The 26,664-nt window shown below is 40.3% G+C and overlaps 1 protein-coding gene across 1 annotated transcript in view; it reads left to right on the top strand.

Moving 5' to 3' along the window:
• The first annotated feature begins 1,070 nt into the window (after window positions 1–1,070).
• ALDH1A2 (aldehyde dehydrogenase 1 family member A2) overlaps window positions 1,071–26,664 on the top strand; it is a 116,076-nt gene continuing 90,482 nt past the window's right edge. The window contains exon 1 of the mRNA XM_055436113.2: window positions 1,071–1,316. Within this exon, the coding sequence (XP_055292088.1) occupies window positions 1,200–1,316 (117 nt within the window). The 5' untranslated portion in view covers window positions 1,071–1,199. The remainder of the gene's footprint in view (window positions 1,317–26,664) is intronic.

Genomic DNA, 26,664 nt, shown 5'->3' with positions numbered 1-26,664 from the left:
GTTCTTGACGTAGACCTACATGCTGACCTCTAGAGTTCCAAAAACTAGATATGTTGGCGCTTCGAAAAGGCTTAAATTAGGGAGGTCAACTCTAAAGTGGGCAGTTATGTGAGAAGCCCAATGTCTGGCAACGTGACAGCTGTTAGCGTGGAGAACTACAGAAAAACAAAACTAGTTGTATCCTTGTGTGTTTGGGACGAGGAGAGTCCCTGTTTCCCGCTAGAAAGAGGGATCAGGAAGGACCAGAAAAGCCAACGCAGCTTGCTACTGCGCGGAGCAGCCCATCTTGCCAAGGCCCCATCCTCCCGGCGCAGCCCAGACCGCCCGGGGTGGTCCCGGCCAGCAGAGGGCAGCAGCTGGGCGGGAGAGTCCCGGCGAGGGCCGCGCGGCGTCGACAGGCTCGCGGGGCACTTTTTGAGTAGTGGGGCGAGAAACTCGCTCATCACTACCCGTCCCCGACCCTGTGGCCACGGCGCACCCCGGGCCGCGTTTGGGAAGTGGGTTGCACGGGCAGCCGGTAGCTGCGGAGGGCCCGGCGCGCTTGGCGGAAGAAGGAGAGCGGAGGGAGTCCCGCGAGTCCCCGGGAGAGAAGGGGAGCCGGGCTTCCGCGGGTCCGGGGCGGGAGGGGATCTCTGTGCCGGCCGCAGCGTCGGTTTCCCCTTCCTTGGCCGGACCCCTCAGGGCCCGGGCTTCTCCCACCGACACCGCGTCCCGCTCTCGGGGCCGAGTAAGCGCCGGGCCGCTCCGGTCCCCTCGCCAGCCCCGGCCAGGGCCGGGACGGGCGCCCGACATCGGCCAAGGTGTGCTTCCCGCCGACGCTGCCCCGGCCGGAGAGAGGCCAGTGCGGGCGGCGGAGCCCCGAGCGGCCGCGGCGCAGTCTGCGCTCCCGCCGTCGAGGACTCTGCGGCGGCCGCGTGGGCCGGTCCCCGCGGGCGCGGGGGCGCGGCGGGCGCACTTGACCGTGGGTCTCAGCGCCCGAGCCGCGCGGCGCTGGGCGGCGGGCTTTATGTAAATCGGGGCTGCGCCGGGGCGTCCTAGGTAGGATGGACCAGCCCCCCGCGCCTCGGCCCTCACGTCCAATAAGAAGAGCCCCGGCTTGACACCTGCCTATATACAGGCGAGCGCGCCCCCGGCTCTCGGACCGCGCGCACAGCCCGCACTGCCCACGCCGCGGGCGAGCGAGACCTCGGCCCGCCCCCATGACTTCCAGTGAGATCGAGATGCCGGGCGAGGTGAAGGCCGACCCCGCCGCCCTCATGGCGTCCCTGCACCTCCTGCCGTCGCCCACACCCAACCTCGAGATCAAGTACACCAAGGTAAGGCGCCGCGGGGCGCCGGACGTCCACGGAGGCTTTCCAGAACCTTCCTTCCTCTTCGTGGTCTGCTGGAGGGTGAGGGCGGCGTGCCGGGCTGTGGGGCTGGGGTCTTCCGGGCCAGCCCGTCGAGCCCGCGCAGCAGAGGGCCACCCGGGGCTCGGCGCTGGGGCTGCGCAGGTCCCGCCGGGGTCTAGGGACGCGTCGGGGACTCGCCTCCGCCAGCCTGCCGCGCGGCGCTGCGACTCGCCGTCAACGGCTGCTTCCCAAACCGCGTCCGCCGCTGCCGCCTCGTCCGGTGTTCCGGGCCCCGACTGCTGCGGGGAAGGCGTCGGCACCGCTTCCACTCCTCGAAGGGCTCCCCGCCGGGTTGGCCGAGCAGCCTGGCCGCGTCTCCTCGGCCGTCCGCCTTCAGGGGACCGTCTCGGGTACCCCGCAGCCCTAGCGGGGCGCGGCCGGCGGCTGTCGCGTAGGCTCGTCCAGGCTCACGGCGCTGCGGCCGCCTTTGCGGATTTCATGGGAAACTGGCCTCTGAGTACAGTAGATCCAGTATCAGCGTTTTATTCGAATTTTGTAGGTAGTGGCAGTTTTCCTGAAAAACTTGAGAAGTCTTTAAATTCGTATATTAACGGGTTCGCTTTTGAACTGGAAAAAAAAAAAAAAAGCTTTTTATAACGAACTCTGACATCTCGGGTTACCCAAGCAGGAATTATTTTTTGTTGCAGTACAACATAAAAAGGAAATGCGTTCGCTGCCTTAATGTAAATAGAATTTACTTTCCACAAATTGGACATAGAATACATGTATTGATTACACATACAGGGGAGGTTATGTTATGCCATTGGGGTATGAGAGAGAAATAGATGCAATTTAAAATAATGTTTCTTGGAGTTCCTTTTACAGTTGTCTTGATTTTCTGTTCGTTTCCGTTGATTTCTACTCCAGACATCGCCGATTCAACCTAAACGCACACTGCGCACACGCAACCGGGTTAAAGTTGTTTTCCATCATGCTTATTACGAGATAAACTGAATTTTGTCCAGGAACGAATTGTTTGGTTTTGTCTTAAGGATTGAAAGAGAAATATTTTTAAAAAACCATCAGAATATTGAAATTTTACCCGCTGAATTTTAAGGTAAAACCCAGGGTGGCTCGTGTTTTGAATGCCAATTTAGATGGATTTAATGTACCTGTTAGCTTTTTAGATGGTGTGACAAATTTTTGAAAGCCTTCTTAATGAGAGGTCGTTAATGGTTACAACCATTTAGGCATTGTTTGCATAACAATGGTGCCAATGTGTGGCACTTCTGCGGGTTTAGGAATAAGCAGGGAAAGCGTATAGCATAAGAATTTTGTTTTATGAGGGTCCCTAACCTCTTCAGGTTCTCTTTAAAAGGTTTCGGGATACAAGAGCTGTGCTGGAGAGGGGACCTCAGATTTGGGAGGGTTTGATTTTAGTCTTACTTTGGATTGAATTTTCCTCACAGCCCCTGAATGGAGTTTTAGGTTTGCAGTAGGTATCTAGGAATTTAATTTGGAAGCTTTTCCAGCTCTCTTTTTCTCTGACCACCCCCTCTTCCTTTTTTCTCTTGTTGTGCCCCGGTAGGAAAGACAACTGATTTATAGCTAATTGAAGCCTTTAATGTGGAGTCCTTTAGCTCAGGGGAGACTTTTATCCAGTATCCACTTTCCCACTTATTACAAAGAAAAACAATCAGAAATGAAATAATGGATCGTAACTTGATTCTTTAATTTGTGGGGAGGAGGCACCTTATTTTAGGCTTGACAAACAACCCTCATAAACATTGAGCAAAACTAATCTAAAGGCAAGCTCTTTTCACAAAATCTTGTAAAATCAGGTATCTGTGAACATTCCCAGCAGCTTTGCTCCTTGGCCCTTTAGTGAGACTTCTGAATTTTCTGAGACAAGTGGTATGGGCAAGCAACATCTTTAACATGGAGAGCACAAGCTGCTCTTTTGATAGCGGAGGGTACTGGACCATGATTTTTTACTTAAAAGGAAAATAAGATTAATGGAGTGATTTTTAAAAATTCACTTATCAGAAGCGAGGGAAATTATATTAGTGATTTTAAGCAGAAGAATGAACAAGGTGCAATAGTTGGTCCTTTAGAATAGTGACACCACATTCATTAGGAATTTTTAAAGGGTACTAACTAAAATATTATTATGCTAGAGAGCTTGTTGAATAACACATAGGAAAGAAATACAGTTTTTATGTCAGAAAATAGTACCAGATAAATATAGATAGATCCTTAATAATTTTTGTCTTGTTAAATGAATAATTTTAGTGAAGGATATGTAACAATAGGATTTAAAAATGTTATCTGGGGACCAGTAGAGTCATACTTACATGTAAATGGTTATATTTTGAGATTTTTAAGTACCATGCGTTCAGAAAACTTGCACTTGTGATGTTGTTTTTGTTTATTTTTCACCATTTCTTTCTTCTTCTAAAAGTATTTTACATTTTTTATAAAAGGGGAGTAAATGAGACCATAAGAAATAAAAGTTACTGCTGTTGTCTGTCCAGTGAAAAATGCTCCAAAATTAAAGTTCAATCCCCAAGAATGCTGAAAGGGCTAACTTGTGGTTTTGTATTGACTCTGAGGCAATTACGTCTAATTTTTAAAATAAGCCTATCTCTCTGAAATTCCAACACCCATTTAGGACTAATGATTAATAGTACCATTTTTGGAATATGTCTAATTTTATTTCCCTAATACAGCAAGCTAGACCCCCAACAAGTTTTAAAACTGATTCTTTTTAAAGGAATATGTTAAAAAAAAACAAAAAACTGCAGACTGTTAGTCAAGAAAGACTGATAACTCCACCAACATGAAGTAGCAAAGGGACCACTTTGGGGCCAGGAAAATGTGCACTCTTTTCCTTGTATCCTGAGAAGATTGCTTAATGGCTTGCACAGGAGTGAGCATGATTGTTTTTAGCTGTGCCTTTATGGATTAAAGATTTTTCTGAGTTGTTCCTGCTTTATCAGTCTGATTGTTAAATTTTTGTATATTTGAATATATTGTAGGAGTATACACATGATAAAATCAAGGCTTGCACTTTGCTGACTGCCCTGACTTCAGGGGAGATCTCTTCCAGATTCCCAGATCTTTGGAAATTTTCGGACTACATCCCACCCCTACCTTCTCTATTGTCTCTATCATCTTTTCTGGCTGTACTCGTCCCTCCTTCCCCCAACTCCCCACTGCACACACACACAATCACTGTGCCAGCTCTCTGTTGGTCACTTTTTCAACGAAAGTCTATGCCCATAACGAGCACTACCATGAAGAGCAGTGCTGTGTTTTCGTAGTAGTTTTATTTTCCTTCAGGATTTGATGCTGTGGAGAGCCAGGACATAGGGAAGAAGAGGGTTTTGGAGAACTGACCCACTGAACTAGAAGAGAAAAGAACCAGAAGGCAATAAACTGAAAATTAGAGCTAATGTGCATTGGGCAACTGTTATTTATTCTTTGATTTATTCATTTAGCAACCTTTTCTTGAACATCTACTGTTTTCTGGGATCGATTTCAATTCAGTTCAAAGAATTTTTAAGTGGCTGTCTTCCTGTAATAGTGCTTTTCATTACACTGGTTGGGCTCTGGAAGAAACATCAAACTCCTAGGAGTTTAGGGTCTTTTTAGAAAGATGGAATGCCAAATTTTGGGTATCAGCATGGCAGTAGTTTAGTAGATCGATGTAATAATAACAATAATGATAATATTTGTAATGTCAGTTACATTGTGATGGAGCCTAATGGCTTACCTAACACTTTCATGTGTATCCCTGCAAAACCTTTGGAAGGACACAGAGTAGGAAGAAATAGGAATAACTGATAAGGAAGACCTTGGCCTTGACTTATAAAAAATTGATTGAGCTTGCCTCACCATACACTTTGCTTTTCCTAACAGTCTCATACTTTTTTTTTTTGAGAAAAAGTTTAAATCTTTATTTTTATGTGTGGCTTCTGTTGGAAGCATGGAGAGGATATGAACTGGTCAACTCCTCTTAAGAAAGAACTCCTTTTTGTGACCTCTGATTTCCTGACTTTAAATTACTATTTTTGCTATTTCTATGAGTTTGTGGGTTTTTTTTTTTTTTTTTTTTTTAGGTCTAGGGCAGGGTTCTTTTCTATCCCAGGGATTATCTCTTTAAGGTTTGGTTATTTCTAAACCTCTAATCAAGATTGTCTTCTTGATCCTAAGTTGTTAATCAAATTTCATTTATAGGAGGCCTCGGGTTTTCAAAAATATACTTTTTCATAATTGGACAGCTTTCTCATGTTTGTATCATCTCCATTTAACCCAGGGAAGCTAAACAACTTCATTGTAGGATTTGAATCAGATAATTTTTCTGGGTTCTGCCTGATGCCTTCTGTTAAATAAGCAGGAATCATATGGAATCATTTCCTGAGGTGCTTTTGTCCTTTATTTCTCTATAAAGAGAAATTATAGTTTTTCCGTATGAGGGTAAAAAGCCTTCTGAGGAACGAGCTCTGTGAGGTCTGATTTTCTTGCAGCCTGGCTTGAGAGAAGCCAGGCGTGCATAGTGAGTTCTCTTTCATGTTAGAGGATGATTAACCTGATGATCAATCCATGACCAAAACAAAAATATCTCAAATATCAACATATACAGTTTTCTCTCAAGTCTTTCTCAGTTGGATAGTGGAATACAAATATTGATGTTTATTTTTTATCTTTTAGTTAGTGACAGCTTGCTGGGGTTAGCACACTGTAGACTTTCTGCTTGATTTTGTAAATAAAGTTTTATTGGAACACATCCACAACCATTCATTTACATATTGTCTGTGGCTGTTACTACAATGGCAGAGTCAGGTAGTTATAACAGGACTGTATGGCCCACATTAAGTTTATAAGCCCTTGACTTACTTAGAAAAAAGAAAGGCTCTCGGTTAAAAATAGGCCCTTGTTCAAATCTAGGTCAAATTTGTAATTCTTAGTGCTGTGCACATTTAACATTTATTCACCACATAACGCCAAGTATGGTGCCAGATTCTGGAGATGGAATAATAAACAACTTATGAACGGGGTCTCCTCTCAGGGAGTTTCTTCACTGAGTGTCAATTTCTACATCTGTCAAAACTGAGGTAATAGTAGTACCTACCTTACATGATGGTTGTTGTCAGGACTGAGCAAGTATGTGAAAGTAAGTGGCATATAATGACAGTCAGCCAAAGTCTAGTTCCATTTCATTTTTGGGAAGTGATGAATATATTTTTGCTTCAAATTGATGGATGTCCATTTTAAGGAAGATTGGAATTGTATAGTCAATAGCTGTTTTCTGAAACAGTCCATTGTTTACTAATTAGTCATAAGGGTTTAAATCTCAGTAGTTGTGGAATCATTATATGTTTACACTGGATTTTTATCAAATGAGACCCCTTGGAGGTTTCCCTGTCAAGGACTTCTCTTTACTAAAAAGTTACTGAATCAAACAATTTCCAGCCAGGATTTTAGTAATCAAATTAGTTATCTGACACATTTGCCAAAACTCTGCATAATACCCAGTCCTGAATGTCAGATGGCAAAGAGTTATTTCTGGTGTTTAGAGTAGCTTAAAGAAAAATCATGTCAAGTTATTGGTGCATAAAGCTGGGAAGTATGACAGCATAGGAGGACATTCTCAGAAGCTGGATGCCTTTTGAAATGGAAAATAATCTTAGTTTATCCAATTTAAAATTAAAGAGCCTTTCAGTGGTCCTGATTTCCCAGTTTGGGGGCACTTCACCCTCCAAACAATAAAAGCGCCACATAGTGACTATTTTGAAAGTCTTCCTAAAACTTGACAATTAATTTCAAAGCCAGTCATTTCCCCTTAGACACCAAACCAATGCATAGAAATAATTGCCATAATGTCACCTTGGTTAATTTTTAATTGCCTTTTCAGACATGTCTTTGAGCTTTATTCCATTTTACCTTTCAGATATATGAGATAACCCAAATTGTGAATTTCTTATCTCTGGCATTTCTCTACTGCTAGTTTGTCTGCTTATAAGATGGTAGAGTTATGTTTGAATTGTTTCCCTTCCCAATCTTAATGGTTTATTTACAACAACTCTGTTTTATCGCATAATTTGAAAACTCTTCCAGCCTTTGAAAATTCCAGTTGGAATAATTATTCAGTGCTTTCACCATCTAGACTTTAGCTGGGCTCACAACAAACTAGCCTGGGGCTAAACACAGGGGTTTATTGAATTCTGTAGAATGTGGTTAAAAATTAGAATGTCTGTGAGTGAACATTCTAATTTTTTTATTATAGAAGGAAGCTTTCCTTTTACTGCAGTTCAGCTCTGTTGCCTCCAGAAGTAGATATCTGCTCTGTTTCCTTTCCTTACCACAGTCTGACCTATAGAAAGCCAGAATTGCAATTTCTTTATTTCTAGACCTCTGGAAAGATAAAACCTATTGTCCAGTTGAAAGTGGAAAACACCTTATTTAGACAGAATTGAGGGTATCATGGGTACTAAAACAGTTTCCAATATTGATTATAAATTATAGAGAAAAAGTAAAAATAATTAAAGATTATATTTTATACACTTTCTTCTATGTGATTTTAGTTTTTCTAACCTGTCTTTGGATTTCAAGTCTACTGACTCTTAGGATTTTGCCCCAGGTCATTTCTAGGCATTTCTAAGAGATCAAGCTTGGTCAAAAAATGATATAAGCAATATGTCTCTTCCCACAGAAAGGATGGAGCCTACCTCCAGGTGAGTAGATCTGCCAAAGTAGTGTGAATTTAATAAACTCACTGTGAGACAGAAATCACCTGTTTCCCTCCTCCTGCAACCCCCATCATTGACTAACACCAAACATATGGACTGAGGTATGTGTAGAGCTGGAGGGTTTAGAGGGAAAGAAAGGGGGAAGTAAGAAGACCTTGAGTGGGAAGACAGAATTATGAACTGTCTACACAGATTGACAGAGGTGACATAAAGTCTTATTTCATGAGGTGTGAAAAATGGACTCTTTCACGGAATCCTTTTTGGGTGGAAATCGGGAAATAGTATGAGACTGATTGGCTGAACATGAAACCAGTGAATTCTCTATATTTTAGAGTCTGATAACCAATGCACCAATATAACTTGATTTTCACAGGGAAGGTTATCTAATTGCATTCCTCAGGGTTATTTTTATTTTTAACTACAGCCAGAGCTCACCCTTTTGCTTTCCTGAATTTATTTACTTATCATCGTTTATTCATCAGACATTTATTGGAGCCTCTTGTGTCCAAAGCACTGTTAGTCACTGTCTGGCACAAAAGGTCTATAGATGTGTGCGTTGTCCTGAAGAGGCTAGAGAGGGTTCCTGCCTGGGTGTGTGATGAGGACATGCGCACCAGTAACTGTGGCGCGTGATAGACGATGCTGAATCCTTGACAGGAGTGCACCTGAAGCAGCACCATGATGATTCAGCAGAAGGGATGCTGCAGGCTCAGCACATCAGCAGCACTTTGTATTCTTAGACACACTTGAGAGGAGATCAGATACTTCAGTCATACAGGAGAATGTAGACAATATAACAAACGTGTATACACTTACCCAGGTTTGTTTGTTCTTAACTGTTTGCACTATTTGCTTCTAATCTTTTTAAGGAAATACACTGATGCTCTACCTGTGAACTTCTCCGAATCCCCTCTCTCCTTTCCTTTCTTCCTCAGAGGTATTTGGCATTTATCTTTCCCACTGGTGTATGTTCATACACACATATTCATAAATGATGTGTACTATGGTCTTGTATTCTAAACCTTTTAATATAAATGGTACCATTCCATGCCAAAGTTATGACCAACCTAGACAGAATATTAAAAAGCAGAGACATTGCCAACAAAGGTCTGTCTAGTCAAGGCTGTGGTTTTTCTAGTGGTCATGTATGGATGTATAAAGAAAGTTGAGCGCCAAAGAATTGAAGCTTTTGAACTGTGGTGTTGGAGATGACTCTTGAGGGTCCCTTGGACTGCAGGGAGATCCAACCAGTCCATCCTAAAGGAGATCAGTCCTGAATATTCATTGGAAGGACTGATGTTGAAGCTGAAACTCCATTACTTTGGCCACCTGATGCAAAGAACTGACTCATTTGAAAAGACCCTGGTGCTGGGAAAGATTGATGGCAGGAGGAGAAGGGGATGACAGAGGATGAGATGGTTAGATGACTTCACCAACTCAATGGACATGAGTTTGTGTAAACTCTGGGAGTTAGTGATGGACAGGGAGGCCTGGTGTGCTGCAGTCCATGGGGTCGCAAAGAGTTGGGCGTGACTGAGCGACTGAACTGAACCATGCCATATATATTCTTCGCAGTTTGCTTTATTGGCTTACCATAGTGTTTTCAAGGTTCATTCATGTTGTTGGACCTGTAATTCATTCTTTGTCATTGTTGCATATTATTCCATTCTTTGATTATACCCAATTTTTAATTTATTCTACTATTAACATGTAAGATACTGCCAGCATTTTGCTATTCCAGTAAACATTCTTCAGCATATCTCCTTCTCTGCCTGGGTGAGAAACCTTCTAGGATATGATATTGTTGACTCATGGAAATATCTACAGCTTTATCAGGGATTGACAAATATTTTTCCAACACTTTATACTAGTTTCCATTGCCATCAGCAGTATATCAAAGTCCCCATAGCTCTATATCCTCACTTATACTTGGAGTTCCCATACTTCCTGAATTCTGCCAGCCTGCTGAGTGTGACACGCTATCTCATTGCTGTTCTAATTTGCATTTCATTGATTTCCTGTGAGGTTGAACATCTTTTCATATGTTTGTTGGCCATTTGGCTTTCCACCTTTGTGAATTGGCTACTATATCATTTGCTCATTTCTGTTTCTATATATGTGTGTTTTTACTGATTTGTAGCAGTTTTTATATATACCCGATTGTAATCCTTTGACAGTTACATACTCTGTGAACATTTTCTTCCCCTTTGTGCTTATTCTTCCTTCTCCATTTTTTGGTATAATTAGAAAGGGATTTTCTGTCTTTTTTCCCATTATGCTTAGTAATTTTGAACTTGCTTTTTAAGAAACTTATTCCAAGTTTTTCAAGACATTCTTCTATATAGTTTTCTGAAAATTTATTTTTATTATTACAAATTTTACCTTTTGCATTGTGTCTTAATTCATCTATAATTGCTATTTGTTTATATATAATGATACAGATAAATGTTAAGGATGAACAATGTAACATAGAGGAAAATCAAACAGTATTACTGTATAAAGAAAGTTGAACTGTATTCTGTACAATTTTGGACTAAGATTAAGAGGTCCAGAATTCTTCACTGTGTGCCCTTTGTATTTGGGACTGGAGAAAAATGGAAAGGTGACGATTACTATAACGTGAAAACTAACATCTAATAGACCTTTTTCTTGATTAACTGATTCAGTACTGTGCTTCATCCTATTGGTTAGAGAATTTAAATTATTCCTTCGTGCTGGGCTTGAAAATAACATCACTTTATTTTTTGTTAATATTTGAACTCATTGTTTTAAACTCAAAGCTGGTGTTACACATTCACCGTTGTATTTGGATTTCATAAGTTATTTGATCCATGCATGTGTGCCTCTAATTCTAAAGGACCAGCTGAAGAATGAAATTCTCCAACCTTAAAACTGGGTCTAGTCTCAACACTTATTTTTTTAGCATGAATATGATCTCTAAAAGTCCTTGTTACTTGTTTGTACTGCTACTAAAAGTGCAGTTTTTGCCTTGTATTATATTTCTATGTGTATTTTTCTAGTCTTCATCTGTATGAGATTATAAACTTTTATTCATTTTGGTATGTGGAAGCCTCTAATTTAGTGTCTTACAGTATAAATGCTTAGGAAGTATTTGTTGAGTGAATACTTGTTATATTTTATCAGTGATAGCTACTAATAGCAATGAAGTATCTTTTGATTAATACTTTCTTAATTAACATATTATCCTTTCATTATTAATACTACAGTTTCCAAAGTACTTTTCACATTGATTACTTTTAATAATTGTGGCAGTTATATTATGTGACTGTTCTATTAACATCCCCATTTATAAGTGGTACAATCAAGCATATTAACATTAATTAATTTTTCCAGGATCAACAGCTGTAGGTGACTCTTCTAAGCCTCAAATAATCCTTTTCCTTCCCTCCTCATAACAACAAGAACAAGCACAAAAACCACAACGAAGACCAAAACAAACAAACAAACAAAAAATTGAATTATTAGCCTAAAGCTCTGCTAAATGTTTTACAAGATAATCCCAAACCCAGTTCTCTGACTGTGAATCCCAACCTTAAGTCCAATTGGTATTGCCATAGCTATCATCAGCCACAATTTCTGCCTGACATAAAGATGAGAGAGTGTGTTCAAACAAAAAAAAACAGTTGATGCAATCAATGTTTGGGGTATGAGTCACCTGGGTAGATGTGATTCCATAGGCTATGGGAAAGAATTGTATTTTTGGATTCTCACTGGTTGGCTAAGTCACACATGGCCCTTAATAACACCTGCTTGTTTGTTTTTTCAGTTAAAAAGTGCTTTTCTTTGGTATGGTTATTTCAAATCCACTTGGGAGTGAGGATTAATGAGACTGTTGAAAGTGAATATATTTCACAGTCTTTCAGATTTTTCTCTCCCACTACGCATAAGCCATCATTTTGTGTCACTTGACTGTGAACGGTGTGGGAGAGGCACTTGACTTAGAAAGAGTTGGGTGGATATGTTGTATCTTGCTTTTTACAAGCAACCATTTTTCACTAAGACTTGGCTTGTTTAGATCCATCTATTCCATGTCACTTCAGCAGGGATGCAGAATAGAGAAATTGCAGTTTTCAAATTTCAACAGAGTTTCGGTGACAGAAATTGGTAGTGATTGGGATACACAATGTTTCATTGTAAATGGCTCAGAAATCCTATCTAAAGAAACAACTGTCAAATTATTGCCCTTAAGCCAGGTTATAATCTCCAGACTTCTGTCTTCACTTTTAGAGAGAAAGCATTTCTACTACTTCCCAGCCAGACATCCCTTCTTCTTACCGTTTTCGTCTCCTTTAAAATTTTTTACACACTTGTGCTTCTCTTCTCCTTCCCAAAGTATCCGTCTCAGACAAGCCCTCGATGACCCTCATTCCTTGGTTAGACTCATTAACCTGTTTTCATAAAAATGGTTAGTTGTGCCTGGGAACCTTTGTAGTCAGCTCTTCCAGCTGTTGGCCTGAAGGGTCCCTAGGGAGACCAGAAGCAATGAACCTGGAATAACCACGTTTGACTTCTGTGAGCCCTCTTGAGAATTTAGTAATTACTTAATGGATTGAATTGGTGACATATACTATTCCAGATAACAGCCTAGGTTGCATTAAATTAACCTTCACAAATGGGTATTTATTAGGTACTCTTAAAAGACTACACGTGTTGGCTGTAATTGCTCTTCCATGTTTCTCCATGCTGATAGGTATTTGTACCCTGTGAAAAATTTCTCACATGAAAGCCTGGGTGGTAGTTGTAGCCACTTAGTGATATGTGTCATTGTGTTCAGCACATTGAGCATAAATCCTGTCTTGTAAACAGCAGGAAGACTAATGAGGTTTGCCCACATTCTGGTATCATTACCGGGAATTCCAACAGAGAAGAAATAAGGAAAAATACATAAAATGCAGTGATTTTTGGAACTCCTGATGATCCAGATTAAGGAGAGAGATGATTGCTCAACATTAAGCATAGACATGTATGTACAAATATGAGTACATAAACTACATTTAGCTAAAATAGAAACCGACATTCTGCTTTTATGAACACTGGTAAAGTCAGTGACTTGGTTCTACAGAGAGCTAATGAAGGGCTTATTTATGAGTGTCTTTAATTGTGAGAGTGTAGTGGGAAAGCTATTGAAATAAAGCAGCTGTTAACATGATAGCACACTTTGCTTTCTCAGAACTCCTCATCATTACAGCCAACTAAAATCTCACTTAAGTTTTTTGTCTTACAGTTTTTGAAGTGATTTTGCCTGTTATTTTTATAGTCACAAATGACTTCTGAACACAAAGGGAGAAACCTTTCACATGTGTTTTTTAAGGTTTATTTCAGATCTTTATTATTACTTCTATATAACTTGTGTGTTTGATAATGCCACATCAAGGGATCCGACTATTGCTTATTGCCTAGGCTACTTCTTGGATTCAAATTTTCATGAAAACTGATATCATCGCCACTTTGGCACAAAGTATGGTCCACACATCTTTGTGTTTGAATAAATGCGTAAATGGATGAATACTGTTAACAGAAAATAATATTGTCTGATCCATTTGCAGAGTTACTAATAGACAAAAATCTGGGACTAGAAAGTGAATTCCAGGGTAAAATGTTTTGAAATAAATATCTTTCTCTCTTTAGAGAAAACATATGCATAGTCCCTCTCTCTCCCTCCCTCCTTTCATCTCTTTTTCTCTCATGGAAAAATCCCCTTCTTCACTCCCACTTACTTGTCCCTTTCTTTGAAATAGAAGCCCCTCAGGGTGTGCTGTAGAGTAGTGAACAAGGCAGTGGACTGTGCACTAGAAGATCTGTGTTCTGGTCCCAGCTCTGCCAGGGATGTGTGCTCGTTTAGCAGTTTCTTGTATATGTAGGCACACAGTAAATACACACTGAATTACTGAATGAACAAATTACTCAGTCACTTATTGCGTGCTTTCTTCTACACCAGACTCTGAAAATGCTTTGTGATACTGATTAAGTTACTTAAATTCCTTGGACCTAACTTTTATTACTTATAAAGTTATAGGACAGAATGAGATGCCTATTTACTAACCTACCTAGTACTTACAAACATGACTAGATGAGTTGTAAGATTTCTTCATCCCACCCTGACTCTTCAGAGTTCTTTAATTTTCTGGATCCCAATTTGGGATTATGAGATCAGAAGGAAAATACCAAACTTGTTTGTACATCTAGTTACAGGCTTTCTGGGACCCCAGATTTTCACTCACAATAGTGGTTTTAAAAAATATTTTCCCAAGGATGTCCTTATAATTACCAAAAAGTAGTCCATAGAAATCTCTGTTAATGACTCTAGTTATATAAATGAGTGATTAGTGGTGTCATAAAGATCCACTGGAAGTAAAAAATTGTTGTGTTTACTGAACACTTAGAGTACTAGAAATTCGATTAGTAACTCCCAAGAGAATTCTTCCTTAAAGTCTTAGAGAACATTGATTTTAATACTTGGTAATGGTGGTAGGAAAAAAGTGCTTGTTGGCACTTTTCTGCCAAAGGATTTTGGCAGCTTCTCTGTCAACCTCAGCTCATGAAAACCACAGTGGGTCGGGTAAACTGTGTGGAGAGGGAACTTGTCAGAAGCTTACGGCTTTTCACTTGAGTCTAATAGAGACTTAGCACTTTGCAGGTCAGTGCCACTGCTATTTGTCTCTGACCCAAGAGATCTGGAGTTCTTCACATCAAAACCACATCTTGCTGAGCAGAGATCAAACGTAGGAAGGTAAGGATTCTGCCAGTGATTTATCATGCCAGGGAGAGTGATCAGACCATATGGGGCTGCTGCAAATGAAGTTGACATTCCGGCAGTTTCTCTTATAAGTCTCACATGTAGTTGTGGCTAGTTTTTCTTGTAGAGGAATTCCGGGTCATGTGGCAGCTTTCAGTGGCATTTCTTAGCAAGCCTTAACCCCAACATGAGATTTATTTCAAAATCACATCCTAGCAAGACTTTTCTTATATTTTATGTAAATAGCAAAAAGGAATTTCTTCACCAAATATTGAAGGTTAATTTGAGCTTTTCATTTGATGTCTCCTCCCTCCACCACTTTTCTGGAATAGTAACTATTTTGAAAAAGAAAAACGAAAAGAAAAATTAAGGTGATTTTAGGTCTAAAAAAATTGCTTTCTAAATATTAGATGTGACTTTAAGATAATGAAATTGAGCTATGCTCAACTAGGCTCATTAATTCATCACGTTTTATTAACTCAGGACTTTTAGGAGTGAATTACTACAAATATGACAATTTAATTCTCGGGGTAGGGAAGGCATCAAGTAGACCTTTCTGTATATTTGTAATGACCAAGAGCAAAGAAGAAGAATTTAATTACTTAAGTACAAAATAGATATAATTCTGTTTGAAAATATTTGCTGACATTTAAGTTGTGGACAAATATTTTAACTGAAAGAAGAAAATCTAGTAACTGCACTATTTATTTATTTTTATCAACAGACACATGAAAATAGTTGTGCAATATAAAATTCAACTTGTTGTTTGTTTACCGTCACAAGCAAATGTTTAGTCTCTTGTGGAGAAAACACTCATTTATTGGTTCAAAGGCCTCTTCAACCTTAGGATATACACTGTGGCGTTTCTTTGCACAGAATGTTTGCTTTGTAACATAATGAAAGATGATATTGGTTGTTAAATGTAGTAGTTTGTGACATTAACTTCTAATTCAACTGAAGATATCATTTGTCCCTTTTGTGTTTTCCTTTTTCTAATGAGAAAAATTCCCATAAATGGAATGGGCTTTAGTGGTTAGAACTAGGTCTCATCCTGTAGTCAGAATTCAGTTGATTTCCTGAGGTATCAGTATATCTGTTTATTAGCTGGGAATTATTATTTTGACTGATGAAGTACTTCAGATCTACAGGAAACAAGTTTAAATATAATATATAATAATAACATGAACTGTCTCCCAGTTTTCATCTTTGGAATGTGTACAACATCCATGAAAAGCTGGTAGGGTCACCAGGTAAAATATAGGGTATCTAGTTAAATTTGGATTTTTTATAAATAATGAATACTTTTTTAATACAAGTATGCCCCATGATTTGGGGCCATTGTACTGAAATTTAATTTGTTATTTTTCTGAAATTCATATTTAACAAATTGACAACCCTAAATTGTTACATACATGGCTTGTGATTTTTATCTGTGACCAACAAATAAATATCATTTTAATGTAAAATTGCTGCTGCTAAGTCACTTCAGTCGTGTCCGACTCTGTGTGACCCCATAGACGGAAGCCCAGCAGGCTCCCCCGTCCCTGGGATTCTCCAATGTAAAATTACTTGGCAATTAAATCAAAGACCAAAGGAATCCTTTAAAATTGTTGCACTTGAATAATGAAAATGAGTATAGTAGAAATACCTTTTTTTAACCCTAGCAATACTAGTAAATAAATAGGGCAACTAGGCCCATTGTAAGACAGCTTAATCTCCTAAATGAATTGCTCCAACCTTTTAATTCAAAATCATACAAACAAAAACATTGAGATAAGCTGGGTGCTTTTTCAAATGGGGACCCCCGTGGCTTTGAAAATAAACACTTCAGTCTCCTTCCCACCCCAACACCCACACTCACTAGCCTTTCTGATGTCTTCCATTTGCAAATGAACAGGCTGAATTCTGAGAAAGACAGAAGACTAATTAAACCTAGGAAAGATAGGCAAAGGAACATTTGTTTCCAAGCAGAAACAAAAAGAAATCAAGTCACATTCTGCTTTCTCAAGATGACAGAAAGCCTTAAAGCCTTTCCTGAAGTTTCTTCTCCAAGCATATGTCCCACACCACTGCTCAGACCCTGTCAGGGCCAGGCTACAGTAGTGTGTTTGAACATTCCAGCATTAGACTGTCTTCATGGCTGAATCTGGAAAGGGTCTCAGTCAGAAATTCTGACCAGTCAGTGTGCTGGATGACCTTCACCATCTTTACCTTCCTTTCCCATCCTTTTGCCCTGTGTGTCTCATGGTTTGACAAATGGGTCTGTCTTACTGGCAACAGAAGAATAACTGAACCAATACACACAGAACAAGGGAGTAACTTTTTAAGAGCGTTAATAAATTGCCTTGAATTGATGATTTGCCTTCAGAATCAGAATCAATTAAAAATTTGAGTGTGCACTGTATCAGGTTTTCAGCCATCCAATACTTCACTTCATCTTTCCAGCCACTGGATGAGCTGATTTTCTCCTTTGAGAGATGAGAAAATTGAGCTATAGAAAGATCAAATGACACACCTAAGTCACACCATTTAGCAGTCTTTATACATGTAGAAATTTGATCCATAAAGAAATAGTTTGAAAGCAGTGGGGAGGCAGAATTTGATCTTAGGACACCTAAGACGACCAAAAAAACCTCCATGAGATTCAATATAGGTACTAGTCAAACCTGGTGGTGTTACTAAGGGAGGCTGGGGAAATTAGGCTGTTTAGGAAGAGAAACCTTGCCATCACCCTTGGGGTCCTAAATCAGCTAGAACACTAGGTCTACCCTAATTTGTATCACAGGTTCTTGGAATTACCCCCAGAGCACTTTAAATGATCCAAGTAGCTTCATTCTGGGAAAGAAGGCAGCCCCCCACCCCCATACCTCGCCTCCCAGTTTATTTGGTTCTAGCCTGGTGTCCTGAAGGCTGCCCAAACTGAGCTGTTCTCTGGGGAACGTGACTGATGATCTTTTGTCTGTACTCTAATCAGTGTCCTTTCACTTTCAGAAACAGATCTTGAGGTCAGATGCATATGTGAGAAGCTGGGTGGGTCTTGGCTGCCTAATTCTGCTAATGTCCTAACTTATTTCTGTTTGCAGTATTAACACAATTTGTGTAATCATTGCATGTTAGTGTAATATGTTGGGCATATAGCATTTATTTTAAAATACTCTGGCACAATCAATTTAGATTAACATTTTAAAACTATTTAAAAATGTTGCCTCTGGTTTCTCATTTCTTTGACCTTGTTCTTTCTGTATACTTTGAAAGTGTAGTTTTCAGTCTTTTCTAATGAAGACTTTTCCTTTTTCCTGCCTTTCAGCCTGGGACTCAGAATAAGTTGGGTTCAGAGCATACAATATTGGGTCTATTATTTAAAACTGTTAATTGATTAAAATTAAGATTGATAAACTAGTCCTTGTCAAAACAGGTTTTGTAAAACCATGCTTTTTGCCAGTAAATGATTACACCTATTGAACAAAGGTCGTGTCTTTATAATATCAAAACATTGACTTTAAAGTGAAAAATGTAATCAATCATCTAGGTGTTTTCCTATACAATGCCATTTGGGTGTTTTTTCACTTTTTAGCCAGATGTTTTGGCGTGAAGCAAAGCAAAGAATGGAAGACAGGAGAAGCACTTTTGCTCTGACTACCTAGATATTTCAATAGGAAACTTCTCACCTCACCCCATAAGTGATCTAGACATTTGTTTTATTTTATATAGGTATTCTCTTAAGTGCAAGTAAATAAGGTCAGGATTTTTTTCCTTTAAGTTAAAAATACCTTTATTACCTTAGATTAACATATTCAAAGGCTACCAGCTTTGCAAGGTGGTATCCTGAGGTGATCATCAATATAACTTTTTATAACAACAGAAATTTAATTTCATGTAGTTCAGTAGTTTTAATTTCATGTTTCGGTACTATCTGTACCCTATTGACTGAAATCTCTTTGAAGTAGGTCAGGAGAACCAATCATGTAAAAGGAGATAACTAACATATGACAAGTCCTCAGACTACTTCTTTCTACTCTTAATTAAAAGTAATTGAACTTTTTCCTATAAATAGATCTGTCTGGTTATTGATTTGATATTTGGTACTCTCCTTTGATGAACCAAAAGCAATGTAGTGGCAAGTCAAGTAAAATTCAACTCTCCAAAGCATAATCTACTGCAGGATTTAATACAGATCATTCGAAGCGTTTACTATTAAAAAAACAAAACTTTTTATTACTGAAATAAAACCACAGCAGCTTTATGTCAAAGATTCATTGAGGATAGGAAATTATTTACTCCTAACTCTGGGAGAAATATCAATAACCTCAGATATGCAGATGACACTACCCTTATGGCAGAAAGTGAAGAGGAACTCAAAAGCCTCTTGATGAAAGTGAAAGAGGAGAGTGAAAAGGTTGGCTTGAAGCTCAACATTCAGAAAACAAAGATCATGGCATCTGGTCCCATCACTTCATGGGAAATAGATGGAAAAACAGTGGAAACAGTGTCAGACTTTGTTTTTTTGGGCTCCAAAATCACTGCAGATGCTGATTGCAGCCAGGAAATTAAAAGACGCTTGCTCCTTGGAAGGAAAGTTATGACCAACCTTGATAGTATATTAAAAAGCAGAGACATTACTTTGCCGACCAAGGTCCGTCTAGTCAAGGCAATGGTTTTTCCCGTGGTCATGTATGGATGTGAGAGTTGGACTGTGAAGAAAGCTGATCGCCGAAGAATCGATGCTTTTGAACTGTGGTGTTGGAGAAGACTCTTGAGAGTCCCTTATACTGCAAGGAGATCCAACCAGTCCATTCTAAAGGAGATCAATCCTGGATGTTCATTGGAGGGACTGATGCTAAAGCTGAAACTGCAATACTTTGGCCACCTCATGCGACGAGTTGACTCACTGGAAAAGACTCTGATGCTGGGAAAGGTTGGGGGCGGGAGGAGAAGGGGACGACGGAGAATGAGATGGCTGGATGGCATCACCGACTCTGTGGACATGAGTTTGAGTGTACTCCGGGAGTTGGTGATGGACAGGGAGGCCTGGCGTGCTGTGATTCATGGGGTCGCGGAGAGTCGGACACGACTGAGCGACTGAACTGAACTGAACTGAACTGAACTCCTATTAATACCTGCTGCTTTGAGAACTCCTCAGGGGTTTAGATCCTACAATTAGAAAATCCATGGCAGCCTCTCTGTGTTGTCACAGCCACTTTGCTGTGGGCTGAAGGTGGTAAACCTGATTTGTCCTCCATTATCCTCCTGCTGCAGAAGTGGCCAAGTGATATGGTTTGGCTTGTGTGGCTGAGGTGTACTGTTTTGAATCTTTATCCAAGAAACTGCTGAAATTTATAAAACAAATTAGAGCTTGTGAAAGAATCAAATTTCTGTTGACAGCCGGTCTGAATTCCTTATTCCATCTTTGCTTCTTTCCCTGGTAACTGGATTTATTAAATCTTCTGAATACTGACTGCGTGTTAGATGGTGTGTCAGAACCTGTAGAACATGGGGGACTCCAAATATTGCTGGGAGACCTTTCTTCAAAGAACTTGGGAAAGGGAGAAACTTCCATTGTAGCTAGCTAAGCCTAAGGCACATTTACATTTTAGCAGCCTTGCAAAGACTAGGCCTACTGCTTTTTCTGGAAAGGAGACAAAGCTCAAAGAGTTTGAAAGTCTTATTTAAGATGACTCAGGCTTACACAGGGTTTCCCTTGTGGCTCCCCTGGTAAAGAATCCACCTGCAATGCAGGAGGCCTGGGTTCAATCCCTAGGTTGGGAAAATCCCCTGGAGAAGGGAAAGGCTACCCACTCCAGTATTCCGGCCTGGAGAATTCCATGGACTTTTTAGTCCACGGAGTTGCAAAGAGTCGGACACGACTGATCGACTTTCACTTCACTTCACTTCTTCAGGCTCACACAAGTGGTAAAAGGCAGGTTGATTTTAACTGGAGATCTTTCAACTCTGGTACTTCCATTCTAGTTTGTTCTATAAAGAAGATAAAGAAGTACATGCAAGGTTAGTCACCTCAGTCCTCAAGAAATTTTCTACCTTTTTTTTTTTTTTCACATACAGAGACATGACCCTCATGGCATTTAACCATTACTGTTGATTTAATTAAGCAACTTCAGTCTCTACACTTGTCCTGGGGAGAAGAGACTTGCATATTATGTTGTTATCCTGAGGGTGTCTTTTGAAAAAAAATCATATAAATTCAATATTTTGAACTGGCCTGCCTTTTCAAAAAGCCTGCCTTTATAATCTTTACCGTTTAAAGCCAAGGACACAACTAGGTATTTCATTCATATTTCAGGCCACTTCTTTTGAATGCCATGTCTGTTCCCTTCTGGTTTGGGAAGGAACACTTCTGTTTGGCAGAAGACCCATGGAGAATTGTCCTTTTTACAGTTCTTAAAAGCATTCCACCAGGAAGGGAATAAAATTTGAGATGGGAAAATAGATGACATTTCCTGACCAGGTTCCCAGAATTCTAGGATGCTATGAAATAATTGTACTTACAGGTTTTGTCCAACTGCCTGTGTGGCCTGTCCCTAATAAACTGCCATTATGAATTTACTTTTAATTCCCTTAGCTGGTGAGGTAACTGAGAGACAGGTGTGACCGTTTCATAAAGACTGGCATTTTGATACCTGTTTTGATACCTAGATTTGGCAGAAAAAGGAACATATGAAAAAGGAATTGTTTTGATGCAGTGACCTTGTAACCAGCCCCTAAATCAGGCAGGGTTGGCCGTTTCCTTTTTCGTCTGTGTATCCAAAACTAGCCCTTCTTGGGGAAATTATTAGGATAGGGATAGGTTTTGAAGTCCCCTTCCTGGACCCTCAGATATAGCCCCATGGTTGTAAAAGTGCACAAACTCTTCTTTAAGAAACCTCGGGAAAATAATTTTCTATCTGAGGATTACAGTAGTGTGGCTGCTGTCCTCTTGCATAAGTTCCTGCTTCTACAGGTGAGGAGAATGCAGAATCTCCTCAGGATCTCACCTCTGAGTGGAATCCACTAGGGATGCAAACCACCATTGTTCCCCTAACACATTTGCCTTCAGGAAAGGAAGTGAAAAAGTATTTTGTTGTCACCTGTGTTGCTTGTACTGAAGGAAAAGACCCAAACACAGTTCCTTGTGCTGAATCATTTTTGAAGAGGCATTGTGGAAGAGATGCTTATATTTCCTGGTCAACCATCAAATCTGCTTTCTAAACAAAATTTAAATTTGCAAAAGGCCTGGGCCGGAAATCAGGATATTGGATTCCAGTCCCTCTTCAGCCACGAATGGGCTGTATGACCATGGGCCAGTCACTGGACTCCTTTTTGACAATCTAATAATTTCCTTCAGTATAGATTGTCTGTAAGGCCCTTTCGGTTCTTTGAATCTCTCTCTCTCTCGTTAGAGCTGCTGCTGCTGCTGCTGCGTCACTTCAGTCGTGTCCGACTCTGTGTGACCCCATAGACAGAAGCCCACCAGGGTCCCCCGTCCCTGGGATTCTCCAGGCAAGAACACTGGAGTGGGTTGCCATTTCCTTCTCCGATGTATTAAAGTGAAAAGTGAAAGTAAAGTCACTCAGTCGTGTCCGACCCTTAGCGACCCCACGGACTGCAGCCTACCAGGCTCCTCCATCCATGGGATTTTCTAGGCAAGAGTACTGGAGTGGCTTGCCATTGCCTTCTCCGCCTCATTAGAGCAGCCTCTACTATATTTGGACCAAAAAATAAAGAGTGTTAATTCATTAGTGCATTTAAAAATAGTGCTTTGATGAGACTTGGATATCAAAAGTATGAGCTTGGCATGCTGCATAATTTCACAGTAAGAAACTAAAATCATTTGGGGGTGAGTAGGCTATTTCCGGAGAAGGCAATGGCACCCCACTCCAGTACTTTTGCCTGGAAAATCCCATGGATGGAGGAGCCAGGTAGGCTGCAGTCCATGGGGTCGCTAAGAGTCGGACACGACTGAGCGACTTTCACTTTTCGCTTTCATGCATTGGAGAAGGAAATGGCAACCCACTCCAGTGTTCTTGCCTGGAGAATCCCAGGGACGTCGGAGCCTGGTGGCTGCCGTCTTTGGGGTCGCACAGAGTCGGACACGACTGAAGCAACTCAGCAGCAGCAGCAGGCTATCTCCACTTGTTCTTGGTGGTCACTTTGCATGAGTTTAAAAATGTTTGTTACAGGACTTTTTTCCACCTAAATTTACTTTTTTTCAGTGAAATCTTTCTAGTACATTAGTTGCATATTCAAGTATTAGACATAATTGGAAAAGGAGGTAACTTTTAATCTGGAGGATGGACTCTTTTATGGGCATGGAGATCTGTTAACTATTATTCAAGTAGTTATGAAACACCGGCATGCACTTAGAGGAGTAAGACAAATCTGCAGTCACAGAGCCTCTGATAAACTCTCTTACTGAGCGCCCCCTAGTGGACACCTCTGTGTACCTCAGATAGGTAGAGTGTCCGAACTAGGACGTCCTTAGACATGGCATCTTCCATTCAGTTAGTAGTAGCTTTCTAATGTGCCATGCTGAAAAGTATTCAGGAGTTCAGCTGGAAAGTGTCATAGTCAATTATGAATGTCTATCAAGGGGCTGGGCGGAAGATTTGTATCACAGGCGCCATAGATGAGCCTGTCTTTGGTTACCAAGTCTGGTGTTCTAGATGAAAGAAGGCTGGGGAAGGTGGGAGACTTGCTGAAATTTAGTGTGAAACCAGGACCAGAATATGAGCACTTCACCTATTCTTCCTTCTTTGACTATGGAAGAAAATAGGACTGTTAAAGTAGTATCTTCTTATAAATAGCCCCTAGGTGTAGTCAGCCTAAATAATGAGCTATAAAATGGCCACAGTACATAATTAGTAGTGGTCAAAGGAGGAGACGGAAATTCCAGTTTGGTTCTGCAGGTATCAGATCAGTCAAGAGAATTCCAGTGTTATGGCCCAAGGCCCCAGAGGAAAGTAGTTCCTTCTGAACCACTTTCACTGGCAGGGTACTGTGGTACAGCAGTTTTCCTAGGCAAGTAAATAACTCCATTGTCTCAGTGGTCACAGTGTGTATCCAAAACCGTATTCTGGATGAAGGTTGATTATCGTAACCTCAGTTCAGTCGAGAAAGAGTGGGAAGCATGTGGTGTTAGTGAGATGCTGTTCAGTGTCAGCTGAGGGACCAGCTTCCCTGGATAGCTGAAAATGATTCTTGAGTTGCAGGAATTTTGACTCCTGGAATTCAAAACATATATTGTTTTCCTTTTTGTTTTAAGAAAGTACTTCTTATTGAGCAACTACTATTTCACTGTTCCTTTTCTAGGTACTGGAGATACAGAAATAAAGGTGACATAGTGTTTGTCCTTAAGGAGGGAACAGTTTAGTAGTGGACAGATACTTTGACCAGAGATAAAATATTGTAGGATGTTATGATACTAGGCAGAAGCCAGAGGACTGCATTTAGCTCTGCCTGAAGGGATTTGGAAAGGCTTTACCAAGAGATCGTATTTGAATTGAGTTTTGAAAGATGACTAAGATTCAAGTGTTTTATCAGGTGAAAAAGTATGTTTGTACTGAAAGATCTTTGTAAAAGTTCATAGCATATTTAGAATTAGGTGTGGTTTTAGTCTAGAGAGTCACTAGGGAGGAACTTAGATTCACAGATTTTAAATTATTATACTCCTCATTAGATGGCACACTGTAAGACACTGGTCTGTACAAGACTCCTCCTGTTTTCCCCACAAGCATCCATTCCAGTGTATGTTTCGATACAGATATATCTTTGATGGGGAAATAGTATTGTTTTGTCTGTTTTTCATTTATGCAAATGGTACTGTGCTATGGATGTTATTCTGGCTTAGATCCTTAGTGAGGGATGGCCAGAGATGAGACCAGAAAGATTGGTCGGGACCAAGTTATGGAAGAAGCTACCTCTTGGGAAGAAACATCTTTAAATAATTTATTTTGAAACAGTTCACTTGGCCACTTAAAGGTTATGCAGCATTAAGGAAACTGCCCCAGAGCTCTAGTCTGTTACATACAAGTAGGTACCAGACTGCATCAGTTTTGGATCCTGGCTCCACTGCATCCCTTACTCTGCGCCAGTTCATTTACATCTCTGAGCTTCCACTTCCTTATCTATGAAATGGGATTGATGACATTGCCTACCTCATGGGATATTTTTGGGGATTAAATGAGTTACTACATGTACAGTGTCTGAAACAGTGCCTGGAACATATAAGCACTCACATTTAACTTTCATTATTATTCTCTTGATCCATTTGGTTTTCAGTTCTGACTTTACAGTAAATTTCCTAATTATGTTCGTTCCACTGTCTTTGGCCTAACTGAAGACAGCTCTTTAACTTAAAGTTATAGTTTAACAGAGAGGATGGGGAAAAACCAGTAATGTTAACAGGTATAAAAAAGCCCTGCACTTAACTTCGGGAGACTTAGGTTCAAATTTTTGCCCTGTGAGTTATTTGCAGTATTTACTTGGACATAAATCTTAGTTTACTTGTCTGGAAGGAAAATACCTCATCATAGATTTGTTAAATGGATTAAGTGAAGTAGTGAAGATGCTCAGTAAACAGTAGCTATCTAATAATGTTAATCATCTGAATTATTTTTTGAATGTATGTTGTCCATATACTTTAAGTTAAAATGAATTCCCCTCTGTCGATCTCTGCAGGATGTTTTGGTCTCCATGATCTAGCCTGGCCGGTGTAGATGTGCTCTGTTAGCACAGCTCTTGGAAAAGGACTTACTTATCAAACAATCCTGCTTCTTCAGCTGAGGGTTTGATGATCTGGTGCTTTCTTTGATGAAGCCCAAGTGCTCTCCTTAGAAGGATGTTCTCTTGGCTTCTGTCAGGCAGGTGTGGCTCTTTGGTTGGATTTCTCTTTGGCACACAAATTACTTGTCCAGTGCAGTGTTTTATAAAATTAAAATATAAATTATCTTATCCTTAAAGCATATTCATAGTAAGTACTCAGTAATACTTTTGAATGTTGTTACCACATCATATCACTGGAGCTGTTGTTGTGTTGGTCTTCTCCACTGCAGTGCTGAACACTCATTTCAAGAGCGAGGGCTAGCTTTATTTATTTCTGTGTCTCCAGTGCCTGGCACAGTGCCTTCCTTGCAGTAGGTTCATAATAAGTGCTTGTGAACATGGAAACATTAATAACTTCAAGGGAGATAGAACAAAGGCATTCCCCTTCGTACACGAATCTTTTCTTTTTCTTCTTTTCCCTTTCTTTTCAGCTTCTGCCTTCCTCCCAATAACTAGTGTCATGAGTCATTTACTAGCCTTAATTCACCTTTTTAGAAGATATTTCTGTCATTTCCCCTTTTCACAAAAATGGAAGGTGACATGTCTTCATGTGAAGAAATTGCTTCAGCCAATTTTGGAAAAACTCTGTGGTTAATCAGTTACTTTTAATTTAAATATATATGCTCAATGCTGAATTGCATTATAAACTCCCGCACTGATTTATGATCTCAGTCTGCCTTAATTAACATTGATTCTAGGGGAATAGTAAATGCGAATGGCCCTTCACAATTGAGGCTGAACAATGAACTCTCTGGGTGTTGTCCAATTTGTAACATGATTTACATGGAAGCCAGCCCTTCCTTTCCTGGGGTTATCCCTTTTTCATCTGATGTTTAGGACGGGTTATATATAATCCATAGATAGGAACATTTGCTGTCAAATACTTTTGCTGATTTAGAGCTGGGCCACAAAATGGTCACTATTAATAAAGACAGAGAAAAAAAGCTAATCTGAGGCTTTGCAGGGGTTCCAGGTTCTTGCTATGTGTCATCACTTGTCCAGTCTGTGG

The sequence above is a fragment of the Moschus berezovskii genome, chromosome 9 (assembly GCF_049115385.1).
Source record: "Moschus berezovskii isolate FMDL1 chromosome 9, NW_MosBer_1.0, whole genome shotgun sequence".
In the NCBI taxonomy this organism is placed as follows: Eukaryota; Metazoa; Chordata; class Mammalia; order Artiodactyla; family Moschidae; genus Moschus; species Moschus berezovskii.
The sequence above is the reverse complement of the archived record's forward strand: the minus strand, read 5'-3'. Positions and strand labels throughout refer to the sequence as shown.